This window comes from Octodon degus, unplaced genomic scaffold (assembly GCF_000260255.1).
Source record: "Octodon degus isolate 3935 unplaced genomic scaffold, OctDeg1.0 scaffold00059, whole genome shotgun sequence".
NCBI lineage: Eukaryota > Metazoa > Chordata > Mammalia > Rodentia > Octodontidae > Octodon > Octodon degus.
The window spans coordinates 12,621,789-12,640,486 of record NW_004524635.1 but is presented as its reverse complement, the minus strand read 5'-3'; the positions used below and the strand labels follow the sequence as shown (position 1 = coordinate 12,640,486).

At 47.8% G+C, this 18,698-nt stretch overlaps 1 protein-coding gene across 4 annotated transcripts in view; it reads left to right on the top strand.

Annotated features, from left to right (window-relative positions):
- Positions 1 to 18,698, top strand: part of Osbpl10 (oxysterol binding protein like 10) — a 314,690-nt gene that overhangs the window by 264,568 nt on the left and 31,424 nt on the right. For all 4 annotated transcript variants that reach the window (XM_004634215.2, XM_004634216.2, XM_023718519.1 and 1 more), the window contains one exon: positions 15,494 to 15,643. In XM_004634215.2, the coding sequence (XP_004634272.1) occupies positions 15,494 to 15,643 (150 nt within the window). The remainder of the gene's footprint in view (positions 1 to 15,493; positions 15,644 to 18,698) is intronic.

Below are 18,698 nucleotides of genomic sequence, written 5' to 3'. Positions count from 1 at the left end.
GGTGTTGTCCATACCTTTGCCATTCAAGAATAAGAATCGGGCTCTTATTTTCAGTTTGGTAGGTGAGCAGTGGTGTCTTGCCTTTACTTTTTATTTTTTATAGTTATGGGCAATGTTAAGTATATTTTCACATGTTTGTTAGCCATTTGTATTTGTTATGCCTTTAATGTCTTCTGTTATAGCCTTTGTAAATTTTCAGTTGGGTTGTTGAACTTTCCAATTAGTATTTTCTGAGACTTCTTTCTATACAGCATGCCAAGATTTCCCCATATCGTGGACACACATGTAGAGGTCAGAGGCCCTGACAGAGGTCCCGATCGCTGTGGCCCCTGTAAAATGTTTCCATGTAAAGCCCCTGCAGCTGGAGGCATCTGGGAAGCCTTTCATAATTTAGTATTAAATTAAAATTAAGTCCCAGAATTCTGTGTCACCAACTAGGAATAGAAACCTGAACAAGCCCCCTAGGCAGGTCTGCGTGTTGGCAACTGTGGGAATGTACCCCAGTGGACTTCCACACTCGTGCATCCTGGGCTGTCATCTGGTCACAAACAGGCAGTCCTTGCAATCCGAGAGTTGTTATGGCCAGGTGTGGTGGTGATCCCAGCTCCTCCGGGTGCTGAGGCAGGTGGGTTGCAAGTTCTAGGCCGACTTCGGCAACTTAGACCCTATTTCAAAATAAAGAGGACTGGGTATAGCCAAGTGGTGGGGAACCTCTGGGTTCAACTCCCAGATCCCTGGTATTGCTAGGGGCAGGATGAGGGATAAATGTGAAGTGCTCCGTGATGAGGCTGTCATTTTCATCTCCTCTTCTTGCTGGCCGTCTCGCTGGGAAGCAAATGTCAGAATGTGGAGAAAGACATTCGGTAGAAGTTTTAGTTTGGACCTTCTATTTCCCTCCAGGGTCTGGTGTTGCTGTTTTGGTGGTTTTGTTTGTTTTTGGAACTGGGCATTGGACTCAGTTCCTTTGTACAGAGTTATATCCCCAGCCCTTTTCATTTTTTGAGATGTTGTCATTGAATTGCTAAGTTACCCAGGCAGGGCTTGGACTTGAGTCCTCTTCCTCAGCCTCCCAGAGTGCTGAGTTTATAGGCAAGCACAAGCATACGTGACTTGATGTTTCTTGTTTTTCAGACAGTTTCATGTAGTATATTCATCATTTTGAAAAAAGCAATAGTTTAATTTCTTAAAAATGAAACACTAAATGATAGAAGTTGAACTTTTTTTAGTTTCAAAGACATTGGGTTGTGCATGACATGATAAAATAAAAATATCCAGTTAAACATCAGTTTCAAATAAAGTGTCACATACTGTGAGGTTAATTTGAAACTCACAGCGAGTATGTGCTTCATGACCATGTTTTTGGAGTGGGAGGAAGATGTGCTGTTTAAGAATAGAAAATTCTGTCAAAATCTCTGAAAGTGACAAAAATCCTATCTTGGAAAGTCCTCATTGGAATATTTTTGTCTCATAAATGGAAATACTGTGTATCAGAGTGATAAAAACAAACAGAAACTGAATTCAGTACTTAGAGGAGTGGCAATCGTGCGTAATTAAATTTAGACCTAAACTTCATATTCTTTTTGAGCTAATGACAAATATTCTCACAGTTCTGATCATTACTAATGCCACCATACTCTGTTCACGTCACCCTAAGATGATTACGGCTGTCTCACAAATTTCCCCTTGAAGTTCTCACTGAATGACGCCTTTGAGAGCAGGGCAAAGAAGAGCATGCTAAAGTTTTTAAAGTAGACAGTTTTTAAAGTAGAAGACATAGTGAGCCTCATTTGGATTTTATGGCAGTGGAATAACATGAAAAAAATATGAATTGCTGCAATTACCCTCTTAGATCTTTCATTCAATTCGCATTTGAATAAAAGTGCAGGGAAACCTTCTTTTAATGGCCTCTGTCACGGTAGCTAGAAAAATGGACACATATAACGCAAATTGAAAAGCAGAGGAAATGCCTGCTGTTTGAACCAGAAGGTACTGAGTAGGCTTTAGAGGTTGTAGCAGTATCAGAGGGTGATTGGTGTTTCTTCATCTTGAAATTACGAACCGTGGTGGTTTTGTTTTTGGTTTCTTTCTTAATTTTCTACCAACACTGGAGCCTGTTTTCTCCCGGATGCTTTTTTCTTAGTTTTTTCATATTTACAGAAACCTGGACATAATTAGCATGTGCCGAAGCTATCTAGGAAAAAGGCAGTGTCTAAAATTGCTTAAGCTCTGAGTTGTTTCAGAAATGGCCAGCTCTTGCATTACCCATGGCAGCAAACCATTGATTACTTGAGAGCTAGGAAGTAATCTAGAAATTCCACTTCTTGGAGCAAGAAAGGGCGAATGTGCTTGATTTTGGTCCTTGAGTGCTGGGCTGGGCTGCGCCACGTGTGCCTTGTGGTCACGCTCTGGGAGTGCACCTTCTGGGCGGGTGCCAGAGCGGTATCTGTAGGAGAGGTCTTCCTGCACTTGGCCTGTCCCATTATTCATAATGTGATCTCTTTCGGCCTGCAAAGCACAGTGAATGCCTCTTGATTTTAATGACTTGTGAATCAGAACTATTTTGTGGTCTGTGATACCCCTACTTATGTCCTTTGATTTATTGAATCCTTTTGAAATTTCCATTGGGGAGGGTCATTTGGGGATTTCCAGCTGAGATATATAAATGATTAGTGGACAGATAAGTTCAGAGTCAGAACTGACTGACCACTGGGCATGGTACAGATGGGCATACCATGAGGGTGGATAGTTTTCTCAATTTGTTTTGGAGGTCAGCAAGTGTCATTTCTAGAAGCTAATCTAATGGGGGAAATATACAAGTATACGGGAGATGTTGTTCATTTGTCTGCTTAAATGTCCCGATATCTAGCCCGGAGCTGCGTCCATCAAGCCAGTAGGTCTGGAAGCTCACCTCTCATGATGCCTTTCCCTGGGGCCTGCGCTTCTCTTGGCTGCTGCTCTACCTGCTTGGCCTGGAATGGTTAGAGCTGTGTTCTGACTCGAGGGCACATCACACAGTTGCTTGGTTAACTCAAAGTCAGGTTCTTCAGGGGCAGGTGGAAGAGGGGGAAAGAGGAGTTACTGTTCAACAGGTATAGTTTGCTTTGCAAGTTGAAAAAGTTTTAGAGATCTATTGCACAATATTGATGTAGTTAATATCCCTGAACTGTATGCTTAAAAACCGTTCTAAAGCACCAGTATATCAAATGGAATTGTATGCTGAGATCTGTGCATTGCACTGGGTATAAGTTAACAGTTATACTTCAATTAAAATAATTGCTAAAAAGCAAACAAATGAAAGTCTGTGCCTGGCCCCAGGGTTTCCGACCCTGGTTGGACTTTGCACCTCTCTTAAGCCGCAGTGCTGCTGGGGCTCCAAGCCCCGGGCAGCACACTTGGCGGGCCCGATTAGGAGTTTCTGTCTGCTGCTGCACCACATGCCCTTGCGACTTGCATCCTTGTTTTTCTTCTGTCTCTACTGTAGAGTTGAGGTTCAAAACTGTGTAATTTTGGGGAAGAACAAGGCAGTTTAACAATTAGTGGCATTAACTCTAGAATCTGAAAGAATCTCTTAGGTGGTAGCATCGACTTTAGTTTCATGCTATTTATTTTCTGAATAAAGGCATTTACCATCCGTAAAATTAGAAGAAATGTGTCTCCCAGCACAAAGCATAAGTCAATAGTAATTTAAACGGGATATAGAAAACCAGAAGCCTATTCTCAGCACGGCCACTGGTCACAACAGAAGTAAATCATAGTAGAATTCCTTGAAGTTTTTAGGCACAGAATCACTTTATTTACTACTGACTATGTCGACTACATTTCTCCATTTAGTTTTTGAGATGGAGGTGTTTGTAAAATTGTTCTTTTGCGTTCCAGTAGGAAGTTCAGAGTTTCAGAATCTGTACTGAGCTTCACATTACCAAGGAGTTAAGAACAGTTAGATGTGACAACAGCCAGTGGATGACCCATGAGGCCTTCCAGTGATCAGGGCCCAGGAGGGCCAGATGCACTCACGGTGTCGTGGCGTAGGTGCTGGTTTGTAGTGCAATAATTGTGCAACAAGTAGGGAAGAACTGGGAGGACGCTGACACTTTAGAGCAACACTCTCCAATAAAACTTGCTGCAGTGTGCTTCTCTTATATGGGAAACCCAACAAGCAATTTAAAGAGCAAAATAAAAGATAGACAATAGGAAATAAGTACTCCTTGTGCAGACGGAAAGGGGAGCCAAGGAGGGAGCGGGAGGGAAGGGGGACACGAGAAGCAGTAAGATGTGATTCACATATGTGCCAGTTTACCGTGATGAACGCATTTGTTGTGTAGCACAAACGTACCAACACAAACTTTTAGAAGAGCTGGCTGCAACTGCGGAAGTAATTGTTTTTTCGAAACTGGTCCAGTGTGGCAGCCATTAATCCTCTGGGGCTGCTGAGTACTCAATATGTAGATAGTGCCACTTTTACTAAATTTTAATTGCATTTAATTAAGTAACTACACATGTCTAGTTTCTACTGTATTGGGCAGTGCAGCTCTAGAGAACAGCTTGAGAATCAGACTAGTTCTTGGTTGGTATCCTCCCCGCAACCTCATATGTAAAATGGTGTAGGATTTACTGACAACTGTGTACGTCCTCCTGTATGCTCAGGTTGTGTGCAGATTACTTAGAATACTGCCTCGTGCAGCCTAAGTGGCATGGGAGTGGTTATGCTGTGCTGTGCAGGAAACACTGGCAAGAAGAAAAGTATATGCATGTTTCATAGCAAGAACTTCTGAGTATTTCTGGAAACACTGGCAAGAAGAAAAGTATATGCATGTTTCATAGCAAGAACTTCTGAGTATTTCTACCCCAGGGGGTTGAAGAAGTGGATGTGGACCTGAGGGTAGTGTGCACACTCCGTGAATACTGTGGTCCATGGAGGGAGGAGGAAAACAGCGAGGATGAGGAAGCTGCTAGCTTGGGTCGGATCAAGAATCCTTGAATGGAGGGTTGGAGGACATTTTCTGGTGGGCAATGCGAAGCCATTGAAGACTTTTTCACCTCTTTTCCTTCTTGTGGTTCTGAGCATTGAACCCAGAGCCAAGTGTGTGCTCTGCCACTGAGCTACACCCTGTCCCCAGTGGAGACTTAGAGAGTGGGTGTGAGCTTTTGGGGAAAAGTGTCCTTCTGTGCCCTGCCAAACAGAGGAGGAAGCTAGGGTGGAAGGTGATCTGTCTGGGAAGGTGTTCTGGAAGGATGGAAGGAAGGTGACTGGGGACGGTGTGTGCCTGAGGTCTAGCGTGTAATAGCAACAGAAACAAGGAAGGAAGGACTTACACCGTATTTGGAGGCCACTCTGATGAGGTGACTTTTGAGGAGCCATCTGGGTTAAGTGAGGGGGCAAGCCACACACAGAGAGGGAAAAGGCACTAACAGAAGCCTCCACAATGATGGGGGTCGAGTGGGGTAGCCTGCGAGGAAAGCAGAGGTTAGTAGGGCAGCACCACATAGGACTTCCCAGGCCGTCGTCAGGACTTTGTGATTTCTTCTGAATAAGGTGGGGGAGGGTTTTGAGCATAAGGGTGACACTATGCACTTTATGGTTTAAGATGCCTCCTGGCAACTGTGAGGGGGTGTGACCAGTGGGGGACAGAGCACAGGAGGCTGACTGGGAAGCCATTGCCCTATTTAGGTGAGAGATTATGGTGGCTTCTGCCATGGTAGTGGGGGCTCTGAGGAATGACCAGGTTTTGGATAGAATTTGCAGATCTGCTGGTGGCTGGGAGAGCCAAGGATGTGCCAGTGCCGTGACTGAGCACTTGAAAAGCTGAAGCTGGCCTTCCCTGAGGTGAGGAGGATCACAGTTGGGACATCTGTTGGAAGGTCTGTTCTAGAATGTTCAGTCTGGTGTGACCATCAGGTGGGTGACCCTCATTGGGTTAATGTCCCACAACTGGCCAAGGAAGCGTCTAGACTTCGTTTCTAGACGCTCTGGGGAGGAACCTGTTTGCTTGGCCTTTCCAGCTGGTCGAGACTGCTGACATCCATTGGCTGGTGACCCTTTCTTCCTCCATCCTCAGAGACAGGAACCCCACAGCCCCTTGGCCCTGCTTTCCCGGCCACATCTCTCTCTGACCTCAACCAGGAAAGAATCTACTTTCAGGAGCTGTGTGGTCATGTGAGGCCCTCCTGGATGATCCAGGACAACTTCTCCATTCTTAATGTAATCACATGCACACAGTTTCCTTTGCTGTGAAAGTATCACCTGCGGATCCCAGGGATCAGGACAGGGCCATCTCTCCAGGGTCTGTTTTCCTGCTGGCCATGGGTAGCCGCAGGGACATGTTGACTGGGCAGCTGGCACACACACCTGAAATCGGGAGATCTGAAAGCTGAGCCTGCGATACCCATTTAGAAATGCCCTGGGAATAGAGAGGCTCGCCAAGGGCCGAGCCAGTCATCGGGCCACAGCAGTGTACCTGGCTTCAGCCAGGCCTCCCAGCAGTGCCATGGTCTCTGTCCTCGCTTGTTTCCTGCCTGCTGCTGTGGTGTCGCTGCCTCCTGTGGCCCCAGTGTGGCTGCCCCTGCAGTCGCTGGCCTGTGTGAGCCTCAGATCTCCTTCCCCTCCTTTACTGGGTACTCTTGCACTGCCTTTGCTGTCCTTTAGTTCTATTTTTTACATAACAGCATTACTGAGATACACTAAGTGGTGTTGTGCCCGTTCTCCACTGCGGGGTACCAGCATGTGGTAGACTCCATTATCTTCACTGGTGCGCGTTGTCATAACCGCAACTGATTCTAGAATATTATCTTTACATCCAAAAGAAACCTGACACCATTTAGCTGTCACCCCTCATCCTCCTGGCCAGGCACATGTAGACAGACCTGCTCTCTGTCTCTGTGGATTTCCTATTCTGGATATTTCATGCAAATGAAGCACAGTATGTGACCTCTGGCACTGACTGGCCTTGTAATTTCAAAGCTGGATTGTAAAATTTTGTGTCCACAAATCTCTCTCATTTTTCTTTGGTTTTATTTGTTGCTTTGGGAAAATGCTTACTGAAAATGTTATAAGCCATCGTTTGTGCTGTGTTCTAGAAATGAGCACTGAATTAGAACAGTTCAGTTCCTGTCACCGAAGGGAATTTGGCTAGGGGAAGCTGACAGCCACGGCCACCACGCTCCACTTCTGGGCCCTGGCTGAGGCTGCTAACTGATCACAGTATGGCTTTTTCCCCAGCCCCGGGTGTGGCCTCTCAACTCACAGCCCTGAGTAGGCTGCCATGAATGTCGTAAGTGGTTCAGTCCTAAAGGACTTGATATTCCTGGTCCAGTCAGGAAGCACATTGCTGCGTCAGTACCACTTAGTACGTGCCCGAATGGATGTATGCCTCTATCAAGAGCCTGGATAGGATGGAGATGCCGCATGCCTTGGTGCCTCAGAAATGTAGCTGAACTAAGTCTGAAATGGGGAGCTGGAAGTGACTGGTTGGACCCAGGACCAGAACAAAGGAAGAAAGATATATGTACTCCTCCTCAGCCAGTGTCAGCCTGCTAAACTCAGACTTTGTCTTCGACCTTACACCTTTATTATCAGATGTAGTGCTTTGCTCTCTGTGAGCTCTGAAGTGGTGGAGGGGAGAGAAACTTGTGGGCCTAGTGCTTGCTACCATTTGGCTCCAAACCATTGCTGCTGCTCTTCTCAGAGTTGCAGGATGGGCCAGGGAGATGGCTCCGTGGAATAAGTGCTTCCCTGGCAAGCGCGCAAGGGTCTGAGTTGAATCCCCGGTTCCCAAAAAAGAGTTGCAGGATGCCTAAAATGTGGTCTGGAAGGAAGTTCTTCTTCCCTTTCTTGGATCTTCAGGCAAATGTGGTAGCTGTGGATGCCATGTCCATGTTTTGGGGATGCATACCAGTACCAATTTACCTCTCTGATTTTCTCCTTTTATTGTTTGTGTTTGTCTCCTGAGGTCCTCACATCTGCAGGTGACTTTGGTAGAGGATATTTTGAAATCCCTGTGAAGTCTTTCCCAGCATAGCGTCCAACCTGGGAAGTAATGCCACGTTTTGGTCAGGGCTACAGACTACATTGGAGAACCTGGACCATGGCAGCCCCCAAGCCCTCAGTATCCCCATTGCTGGGAGGTCTAGGAGGGAGAGAGTGGCAGGCACTGCGCAGCTTCTAGAGGGCCACTTTGGAGAGGAGGGCTGTGCACGGTTAGGCGGGTATGGCTCTGACAGCAGTGGCTTCCGGTCAGCATGCCTGGGGGTGCTGTGGTCACTCAGGAAAGTTCCTGGCTGCATGAGACTTGGCTGTTTACCAGGCATTTCTATGAGCCACATTCTGGCTGAGGCCCTTGCATACTCTGATGTGTGGTGACTTCTCAGATGTAGGAGTACCATCCCCATTTTACAGACAAGGATATCGAGCCTTATAGGTAGAAACAAGTGGCCTCAGGACTTGTCACTAGGGCTGTCCGCCGACAAAGCCCAGAGCTCTTGCTGCTGTGTGTCACTGTGTCCTAAAGCCTGATGGTCATGTTGCCTGTTTTGGTGGCCTCTTTTCCTTGTCATGATTTTTATCCCAGTGCTAATGAGCTTCTGCGATTTATTCTGCTTGTGCAACACCAAAGGCTGGCATGGTAGCCCTGGTCCCTAGGCTCCCACACAGCTTGGCTTACAGGAAGTCCTGCTGAGCCTTGAGCACATTCCTGGTTCAGGGCTGGATTTGGTTGGAAATGCCAGCCTCCTGCTCCATGAGATGATGTTGTAAAGCACCAGTCACAGCTCTTGGCTCTTAGTAGGCCACGGTGTCCTTTGAGGCCCTTCCCTCTCCCCTCGGCCTGGGCTGCAGGGTGATGCTGATGTACCGCACACCTGGGCGCTGCAGCGTCACTTCCTGCATTCTGGTTGTCAGTGTCCCCAGCAGCATGCCACAGAGCCACAGCTGCAGAGCAGCTGCCCCCCACTCCGCCTGCTCCCACTGCTTCCTTTGCAGTTTTGTACTTTCTTTAGGCTTGCTTTGCTCCTTGTTGATTCCTTTCTTTTTTCCTTTCATTTAAAAATGACCAGTCCCTCGTTTCTAAGCAGTTATGTGGAAATGAGACAGAAACATGCTGCTATTCCCTATGAATGCTTTTTTGGAATGTTTTTAAAGGAACGCCTATTAATCCCCTTGGTGTAATTGTTCCTGCTTATCTTGGCTGGCGCCCAACGCCCCCTACACTCTCCCCTCCCCAGAAGTGCCTTTCTCCTACCTTCCAGGGTGCATTTTGTTTAAAATTACCCTTTCTGCAGGTCGGCCCCTTTGCTCAAGAAGAGCATCTGACCTTCCAGTCTATGAGAGCCAAGTGTGGTAAATGTGTATGTATGTGTGGTTAGCGCAAGACAGCCAGCTCATCCACAATCCACAGAGACCCTGCTCATCGAGGCAGCAGGAGGATTGTGATGTCAGTGGCCACCAACTCAGCGTCTCCAGGTCGGCGGTGGGGACTAGCCTGCTGTGTGAACACACGTGTGCTTGGACTTGTTAAGGACAGAGCCAGCTTCTCCATTGGTTCTCCTCCCAGTGGCCTTGTTGTTGAACCTACCTCCAGATGGCGAGATAAGATCCTCCAAAGGCGCCGGTGGTCCCTGAGGCACAGTCCGTCACCTGGCTTTGGGAGTGGCTCCACAGAGGGAATAATTCATGTGCAAGAGCCTTGAACAGCTCCCCGACATCAGGGCCAGGGGCAGCAGTTGTGGAAGAGCCACATGAAGACACGTGTCCACGCCTGTCCTTGGCATGACTTCTGACCAGAGGGGAGCATCCCTCCAATCAACTGAGGGACCATCCACCAGCAGAGATGGCCTACTTTCGGGAAATTAGTAGAGACAGGCACCAAAGAGACCCTGCAGGAAAAGAAATCCCACCTTTTCGAAGTATGGCAAAGACAGTAGGTCATTTGGAGCAGCCGTTTGGCATTCATACAACAAAACTTTATGTTCCTGTGGCTGCAGGCGAGCTCAGCTTTTCCAAGCCTGTAATAGTGAATGCCTTGCGCTTGGTAGTTCTCTGATAAAAAGTTTCTTGGGGACATAGGGGAAAGCTAGCTTTGCCTGTACTAGGCGGTGGGGATGACCTGGGTGTACTGCGTCGGCCCAGATCGGGTGCAGCTACACCAGCTGCCCTGATGCCAGGCTGTTAGATGGCCATCCTAGGATGTAGAATGTTGCCAACATCAAGATACACTGTAGCATTGTGTAATGATTGTGATGATTTGGTTCAATACACTGTAAATAGGAAATGGCTAGAGATGGAAAGGGCTAAATCTTTGGTTTGATGGATTCCATTAAGGTTACCAGCGACAGTAATGCACTATTATTCGAACTGAAAAACAAACACATTCAGTAATTCTTCCCCAGGCCCATGTGCCTCTTAGACACTAACACCCCTTGCTTTTCTTCCATTGTTTGTTTTTCATTCATGCCTTTTGTCTCTCTCAGCCATCTTGTCTTCATCCTCCCAGCCCATGTCACAGCTTCCCCCTCTTAGTTTTTCCAGAACTTTTCATTTTCTGCTTTTTTCAGAACTTCTCATTTTCTGACAAATCAGCTTTTTAGCCACCAGTGAACAAAAACAGCCTGGACCTGGGCTACACATGCATGTGATTGCATGTTTCATGTAGCTGTGGGATTGAGGAATAAGTTATAAATGAAGGGATGTTGTTCCCGGTTCCTCTTTCCCCTTGCTGCTGTCTGTCTGATATCTGAGAGTGGTGCTTTGTGTCATCTCCCCACTGCCTGCCCTTCTGTGACCCTCAAGATACCCTTAAAATGCTTTGTGAGGGGCTGGGATGTAGCTCAACAGTACAGTGCATGCTTAGCATGTAAGGCCCTGGATTCACCCCGCAGCACTGAACCCCCCAAGTCTGTATGACATGGCCAGAGTTCCATTTCCCTGTAAGGATATCTGGATTTGTTCGTTCTTGTTCTTTGGTGCCAGTGCTCCTTGGTATGGTTCAGTTCACCCCTTTGCCTTCTTGCCAAGTTAACTGCATGTGGGGAAAGTTACCAGGCTTTAACATTGGTGGAGCTGTGGTGTGCTGACAACTAGAGAAGGTGATGTCCATTCTTAGCTGGTTTGTCTGTCCTTGGCATGTAGCATTTAAGGACAGTGGCAGATCACGTGAACTAGTGGGTTATGTTTTTCTGTTGAGTGTTGTCTACTTAGGGTTAGGGTTAGGGTTAGGGTTAGGACTCCTATTCCAGGGTTGCTATTCCCTTGGGCAGAAGGTGCTTGGGGATCCCCACTGAATCCTGCTGGAGTGGAGTCCCTGCATGTTTGCAACAGAATGACTCCAGCATGCATGCGCTCCCTGTCTGGTGGACAGTGGGACCACAGGCCTCACTGTGACACCACAAGCAGAGCCAGTGACATCTCAGCCCCTTGTGTTAGGACCTTAGATTATTAGGCATGCGAAGATGGAGGACTGCACATTGATGGCAGTGCTCTGCGGGCCAGATCTCAGGAGAAAAGAGCAGGTGGGGTCACTGTCTGAGAAGGATAGTGAGGTACCCCAAAGGGCGTGGGGGTGGGCAAGGCCCATGACAGAGATGTGAGAGGATTCTACCGGTCAATGTCTGCTTTATGGTTTTTCCTGGAACTGACCCAAACTGTAATGAAGTTGCATAATGTATTGAATAAAACAGATTGGCATTTCATTCACTCTTCCTTCATATTTGCATTTGTATTGAAAAAATTACAATTTTTGTTGAAAATAGGAGCTGGAAGGAGCGCTAAGTGAGTCCCTGGTGAGAAAACGGTTGAGCTATTGTCAGCCTCATACAAGTCAGTTCTCCCTTTTGATTTGGCACTTGGGCAGTCTCGGACTGGCTCCTCCCGATTGGAGAAGCAGAGTTCTGTGGTTAGGGTAGGGCCACATCTGCAGGTGCCCTGACGGCCCGCCCCCACCAAGACCCCATCTCTTACATGGCCTCATGTGGATCTGAAGATGCCTGAGGTCAGCTGAGGGTACAGGCCTTTCTGAGAGTCCTGGAGAGCTATGGGCTCTCTGTTCAGAAAAATGCCCTTGCAATTATTGCATATGACTTCAAGGATGGTGATGGACATCTTAAGGTCTGTCCATGAGGCCTGAATCAAGAAGCTGTGGGCTCTGCTAGGCCTCCAGTAAAGGTGTCTAAACTCCAGCCAGGCCGTTTAATCTTTTCTTGTCCATCAAATTTTCACTTGTTTTTCTCGCTTTGGCTAATAGGCATGAGTCACTTGATATTTGTAACGCCATATGCCCCAGGGTGCTTGTGTGGCAGAAATATTGAGTCACAATTTTTGTTTTTATTAAAATTTCATTTTTCCAAAGGTTGCTTCTACTTAAAACATAATTTAATTCCATTTCATCTTCAAGTTTGGGTACATTTTTGTGGCTGGGCTAGCTCATTTGCAAAGATCTCTGGGAAAGGGGAGACCTGTTCATTCTTAAGTCATACAAATCTATTGAGTATTATGAAACCACTTCTGACATGCGTCTTTCTTCTGAGATGGAGACGCCATTCTGCCATCATCTATCACCTACAGTTTGTTTTTTGTGCTTTATAGGTAAAAATCATACATTGGAGAGGTGTGGCTGAGCCTAGGCGCGCAGGAGAGAAGCAGGGCGTTTTAAGAGTGGGAGGGTGGCAGATCTCATGTCAGAATAGCAGAATGAAGTCCTTGGCCCTGAAAGGCCTTTCAGCCTCCGTCATGACCTCCAATCTTCAGCTCTCCCCATAGCACCTGCTGCTGGTGGGCGCTGTGTGGACGCCGACACATCTGTGTGCATTTCCAGCTGACCTCCCAAAGGCTGCCCTCTCTCCCACATTCCCAGGACACACATGGAGCGTGGCCTGGTCTTTCTGCAGAGGGACGGAGCTGCTTATTACCAATCAGAAAAAGAAAGGAACCTTCAAAAAAGAAGGCCCTAATTATTTATTTGAGGTTGGGTAGGAAAAGAATTATCCACATAGTATTATGTCGTTAAAAAAAAAAAGGAAGGCAGGTTCTCAGAAGTTGCATTAAAGAGAAGATACCAAGTACTGGATTCTTGTTTAAGTTTGGGGCAAGGTTTGCCAAGAACTTGTGCAGCTGAGGGAGGTGTCTGTTGGGCTCCGTGTGGCTGTCCCTCCCTCAGTGGCTGTCAGTGGCCTGAAAGCTCTGATGCGTCAGCCCTGGACCCTGCATAGCAGCTGTAATTCTCTGTGGCAGTGAGTCTTTGAAAAGAATCGTCCTGCCCATGGGACACCGGGTGTTGATTGGGACTGGGAGGAGTTAGGGAGGTTTGTGTCACATTAATGAGCACCTGTCATGCTGCAGGGTCTTGCAGAAGACTTGGTGGCTACTGGCCAGGCGGGTGTAATTTTCAGTTAAGGCAGACAGAAAGAGATGTGGGCCTCTATAAACATGTCACGCTGAACATGACAGCAAGTAGGAAAGATGAAGATTTCCCCCACGTATTCACTTCTGGGAAAAAGGGAAGACTGACTCTTTCCTTCCTTGCAGCCACATTTGAGCTATCAGTTGACAGTATTTTGTGAGAACAACTACTTTTAAGCAGGAATAACTATTTGAAACACAGCGACCTCTTTTGCCAAGGTATTTAGGGCACCGAGGTCTACCTTTTACCTGCAGCACATGGTGGTGGTTTGACTTTAGTTCCTTTCCATTGTTTTCCTCCCACAGCAAAATGTCCAGGCAGTATCCTCTCCCTGAGGAGGCCATGGACTGAGGGAATTATGCTCATATGTGCCTGAGGCCACCACAAGGGAGTGGCAGCTGCAGCACCTCTGGCCTGGGAGAGGTGTGTATCCAGCTGTCTGGTTCAGTGACGTCTGATTGGGAATGCAGGCTCACAGGGAACCGAGACAGCACCTGCTTAACGCTGAGCTGAACACCCAGAGGAGGGGCAGGAAGAGCCCTCAGGGCAGGGGGACAGAAGGGTGGCTCTGTGCGCCCTGGCCCCAGCCAGCTGGGCTCAGCGTCTCATTGCTGGGGGCAGCCGCGGTAGCACAGCAGAAGGGGGGCATCAGCGAAGCAGGGCGGCTTCAGGTCCTGACTGTGATGCGTGGCTTCTGCCCCTGCGTTGGCCAACTTCTCTGTGTAGAATCAGCGCAGTTTCCGTCAGGGCAGTCTCTCCTGGGATAGAGTGGGTAAGAATTCCTCAATTGGTTCAGTGTGTCCTAGTAGGGTACCTTGCCAGCATATCCTATAATAGACAGGAGGAAGCTAGAGAACCAGGCACGTGATGGAAGAAAACTCCAAATCAAGCCGTGGAGACTTTGCTGTGGCCTTCCCAACCATCTCTGTGTAATTGGGGTTATTTAGAGATTAAGGATAACCTGGAATATGTCTGTACAGAAAATTCTATTTCAATTGAAATTTTAAAAATGCCTACAGCAGACAGGAAGAAGCAGGGTGGCTGTCTCTTTGGAGTGTTAGTAAGGGACGATCAACCAATGCGCAGTGTGCTGGACAGCTGCATCGTGGTGACCACCAAGGGAACCTTTGTATGCATGGATTAGTAGCTTTGGATGGAAGATGACTGCCTTTGGTGAGATTAATAAGTCATCCTGGACACTTAGGCGGGTCTTTATCCTTGAACTGCTGCATCTCTGTGTATTATGCCTGAACTGTCCTGGGTAATTAGAAGGAAGTCTGTAGTGTTCCAAAGAGTGTTTTGCTTAAGGACAAGCAGTTGTATCATAAGAGCATGGGTAAACGTGAAGCAGTGGAGTGGGGTGACTCCAGCGAAGTTTCCAGCACAGCTTTTCATTGTACCTAGGATCCTTGACACGTGGGTATTGGCAACTTAATATGTTCTGTAATCCCACTTGTCCCTTTTATTAGCTTCCCTGTTCTCTGTGTAATTTGAAAAATTAAATCCAGTAATTAAATTCATATACTTGTGTTGAGGAAAGCAGAGTATGGGCCAGCTTAAGCCTCTATATCACTACAAAGTTCCACAAGTTTCTCCTTATGCTTTCATTTCAGTCTCTTCCCTCAATTAATGTCAATTCTAAGATTTCTTATACTTGATAATAGCGATCCTAATTGGTTTGGGTAGAAATAATTTTAGTAAAATTTTCTGTAAGTAAGATCATTTTAGTCCCAGGAGAGAATCCAACTTTTATTTATGAAGGGAAAATTTTACATTAGATCTAGATTCCATTAGATTAGTGTCACGGGTTGAACAAATTATTAGGACTGGTTTGGCAACAGGGAAGATGGGGACACTTGAGCCCTTGTCACATAGGCGTGGGAGTGCTTTGGTCAGGGCCAGTCTCCCGGCAGGCAGCCACTGATGAGAATGAAGAGGATGGCAGGCACTGTGCATGGCCGGAGCTCAGAGCCTGCCCCATGGAAGGTCAACAGGACGGCTTCTGGAGAAAGCCCGGGGGCAGAATTGGGGCCACCACAAGCTGCTTTGCTGTGTTTCTGACTTCTGACAGATCAGCTGATGATACTTAATGATGATTTTCCTTTTAGCCAAACTCAGGCCCCGAATTGGTTTTGTCTGAAGACGAGAAAACTGACAATGAAGACAAAGAAGAGGCAGAGTTGGGTGTCATGGAGGATCAGCGTAGTGTGATACTTCATCTCATCTCACAGCTCAAACTTGGAATGGATTTGACCAAGGTAGGCTGGCGCGGCCCACAGGATGTGTGGCCAGTTGTTGGGGCTCCATCACTATCATAAGCCTTCTCTTTTCCAGGGTAAGCTGGGAAAGTAGGGTGGGGAAAAGGCCAGGACTGAATGTCCAGCGTGGGTATTCCATGTGTGATTGGGAGGGAAACATACACACATGCATGCATGTACGCATGCTGAGGGGGGTCTCACTGTGCTACCCAGGCTGCCCTCAGAGTCCAGGGCTCACACAGCGCTCTGGCCTCAGCCTCCCAAGTGCTAGACTGTGGGCACATGCCTCCATGTCTTCTCTAAGCGCCATGTTTACATGAATGCGCACCCTCGAAGTGGAGAGCCTTGCATTTGGCTCCCTGGTGGAACTGCTACCCTCTGATCTCAGGTGAGTGTAAGGAGCCTGCAGTCCTACAATGTCTCCTGTGTGTTCTAGAGACGTTTCAGGGTGACCTGTCCAGAGAGCTGTGGCTCCATGGCTGAACAGAGATATGGTGAGGTGGGAACAAGGCTCCTGCGCACTCCTAGGCTGGCTGGCTCATGCTTCCACAAGAAGAGTGGCCTTTGTGGTTACTCAAGTTGACTGTCCATAGGGGAAGAAGGAGCCCTGTGGTGGGTCTGTTGGCAGCGCTGGGTACTAGCAGGCTTCTTCCTTCCGCTCCAGCATCCTTGTCACAGTGAGGGTCCACATGTTGGAGGCCAGTGGGATAGTATGGTGTCACCTGGGTATTAAGGGGCAGTTGAAAGAGCCTTAATTTTGTAGGATGGCCTCCCTGCTTGGACTAGAGTCAGTTACTTTGTCTTGGTTCTTCTCTGAGAGGATGAGGTAAAGGTCATGGGGGTACACAAAGGACCCAGTGGTGCTGAACGCCTGGGGTCTTGCCATCCTCCTCTTCTGGGTGGCCGCAGTATGTGGTGTGGCAGCAGAGCAGCAGCAGGAGCAGAGGCAGAGAGAGAGGGTGTTGGGTTCAGGAGCCCGAAGGATGTGGCTGTGCCTAACGGGGCAGTCCACACATCTGGGGACCTGCCTGAGCACACTGGGATGCTCAGCTGCCATGAGGGGTCTGGGTTCCACAGGTTCACCCTGGCCTGGCCTGGGACCAGAGAATGAGAAAGAAGCAATTTGGGCATGAGGAGGGTGGCAGGCCACCTGATACACCTGTGTGGAGACAGAGGGGACAAGCCATCCTTTGATTTTTTTGAAGGGTAATACTAAGGGTTTGAATATAGGGGCTTTGCACTGAGCCATATCCCTAGCTCTCCCTTTTTCATACTTTTGAGACTAGCTCTCTCCAAGTTGCTGTTGCCCACATGGGTATTGAATTTATAGTCCTCCCACCTCAGCCTCACAGAGTACTGGATCAGAGGTGTGTGCGCCTGGCCCTTGTGTGTTTTGCAGGCTTGAATGTGAGAATGTCTGGCATCTTGGAAGACTGCATGACTTGAACAAAGTAGTGGGCCTCCTGGAGGACACCAGGGAGACATCTCCCTACTTGTCGTCCCCCCCCCCCCAAGTGGCTATTCGCTGCCTTTGTACCAAGCAGAAGACCTGCCCTCTGCTCTGCTGCCTCCCCTGATCTCAGTCTCCTAGCTGTGCAGACATCATAGCTTTTCCGCTGGAGCATGCTTGGCTGGTTCAAATCTATTTTTTATTCTCCATGAACTGCATAGACACTGAGATGGTGGCTGAGTTAATTCTGATGGGAAGCATGTGGGGAGGGGTACAAATGCCACCAAGAATCAGTGTGTAAACCACGGGTTGTGGCCCATCAGAGGGCTGTAAAACCAATTTAGTGGGCCAGTCTGTCATTTCCAAAGGGTGAAACACAATGGAAAAGATCAGAATGCACTATGTATAAAACATTTATTTTACTTGCATTGAATCATATGTGCTGTGATGCAGTGTGAGATGTATTCACTTGGATCATATTTTTAAAAGTAGATGTATGCTGCGGAGCTAGAATAATGGGTGGTAGAGTAGAGAGACTGTAAGAGACGAAATGGTCTAGGTGAGATGTGGAGAAACAGTAAAATGTGACGAGGACTGTAATGATAGGTTGGAGCATCTAAGACACGTCACAGCTATCTTGCTTTAAAATAAAGAAATCCTTGCAAGTGTACACTTTTTGTTTATTATTATTTTATTAGGCAATGATTGATTTGCATTTGCAAAGCCATGGCCTTGGTTCTCAAAAAGCAGATGTGGCGTTTATTCAACACTCAGTTGAGTCCCTGAAAGAAAAATGTCTCCGGTCTGTAGTTCCTCAGCATAGTCTTTTGTTGGGAAAGAAACCATATTCACGACCTCAGGGAGATTGACAAGTTGAGTGCTTGTGAGAGGGAGAGGTCAATCTGCTGTGGCCCAGTCTGCCAGGCTTCTGGCTTTTGTTGTGCTTTGTTATAAAGGTGGATGACATCTTCCCCTCCCCTCCCCTCCCCCATTCCCCTCCCCCCCTTGTCCCCTCCCTTCCCCTCCTTTCCCCTTCCTTCCCCTCCCCTCAGCTGTAGCCCATGTCATTCAGTGAAGCCTATACTAAACTAGCAGCAGAAGAGGTGACCTGGGGTGGAGGGTGTTCCCTGGAGACCATGTACCCCGGAGGTGGAACATTCTTCCACTCAGGATGAGGCTTTGGTCTCTGTCCATAAAACAAGTGTGCTGCCCAGCGCCAGCACAATCCAGATTGTTGCTGCCTGGTTGGCACGTACCGCTGCCTTGCCTTAGTTAAGTGTGGCTGCCAGATTGGGCAGTTGTATAGACGAGTGACCTGCAGAGTTGTAAGCAACCTGCATGCTGAAGGGCTCCATGCTTTGTTTAAGCTTCACTGTCACCTCTTGAACTTCTGATTAGGTTTTGAGCAGAGGTCTCCACAAGTGTGAGGCGAGCCCTGGCTCCAGAAGCACCTGTCTGACCTCTTTCCTCTACTGTGGCTCTGTATCCTAACTTCCTCTGCACTCCGCTGGCCGACCTGCCAGATCTCCATAAACTCTGGCTGTTCTGGAAAAGAAGGGAGCACCTGATGGCACCACAGTGAGGCAGAAGGTCTCAAAAGTGCTC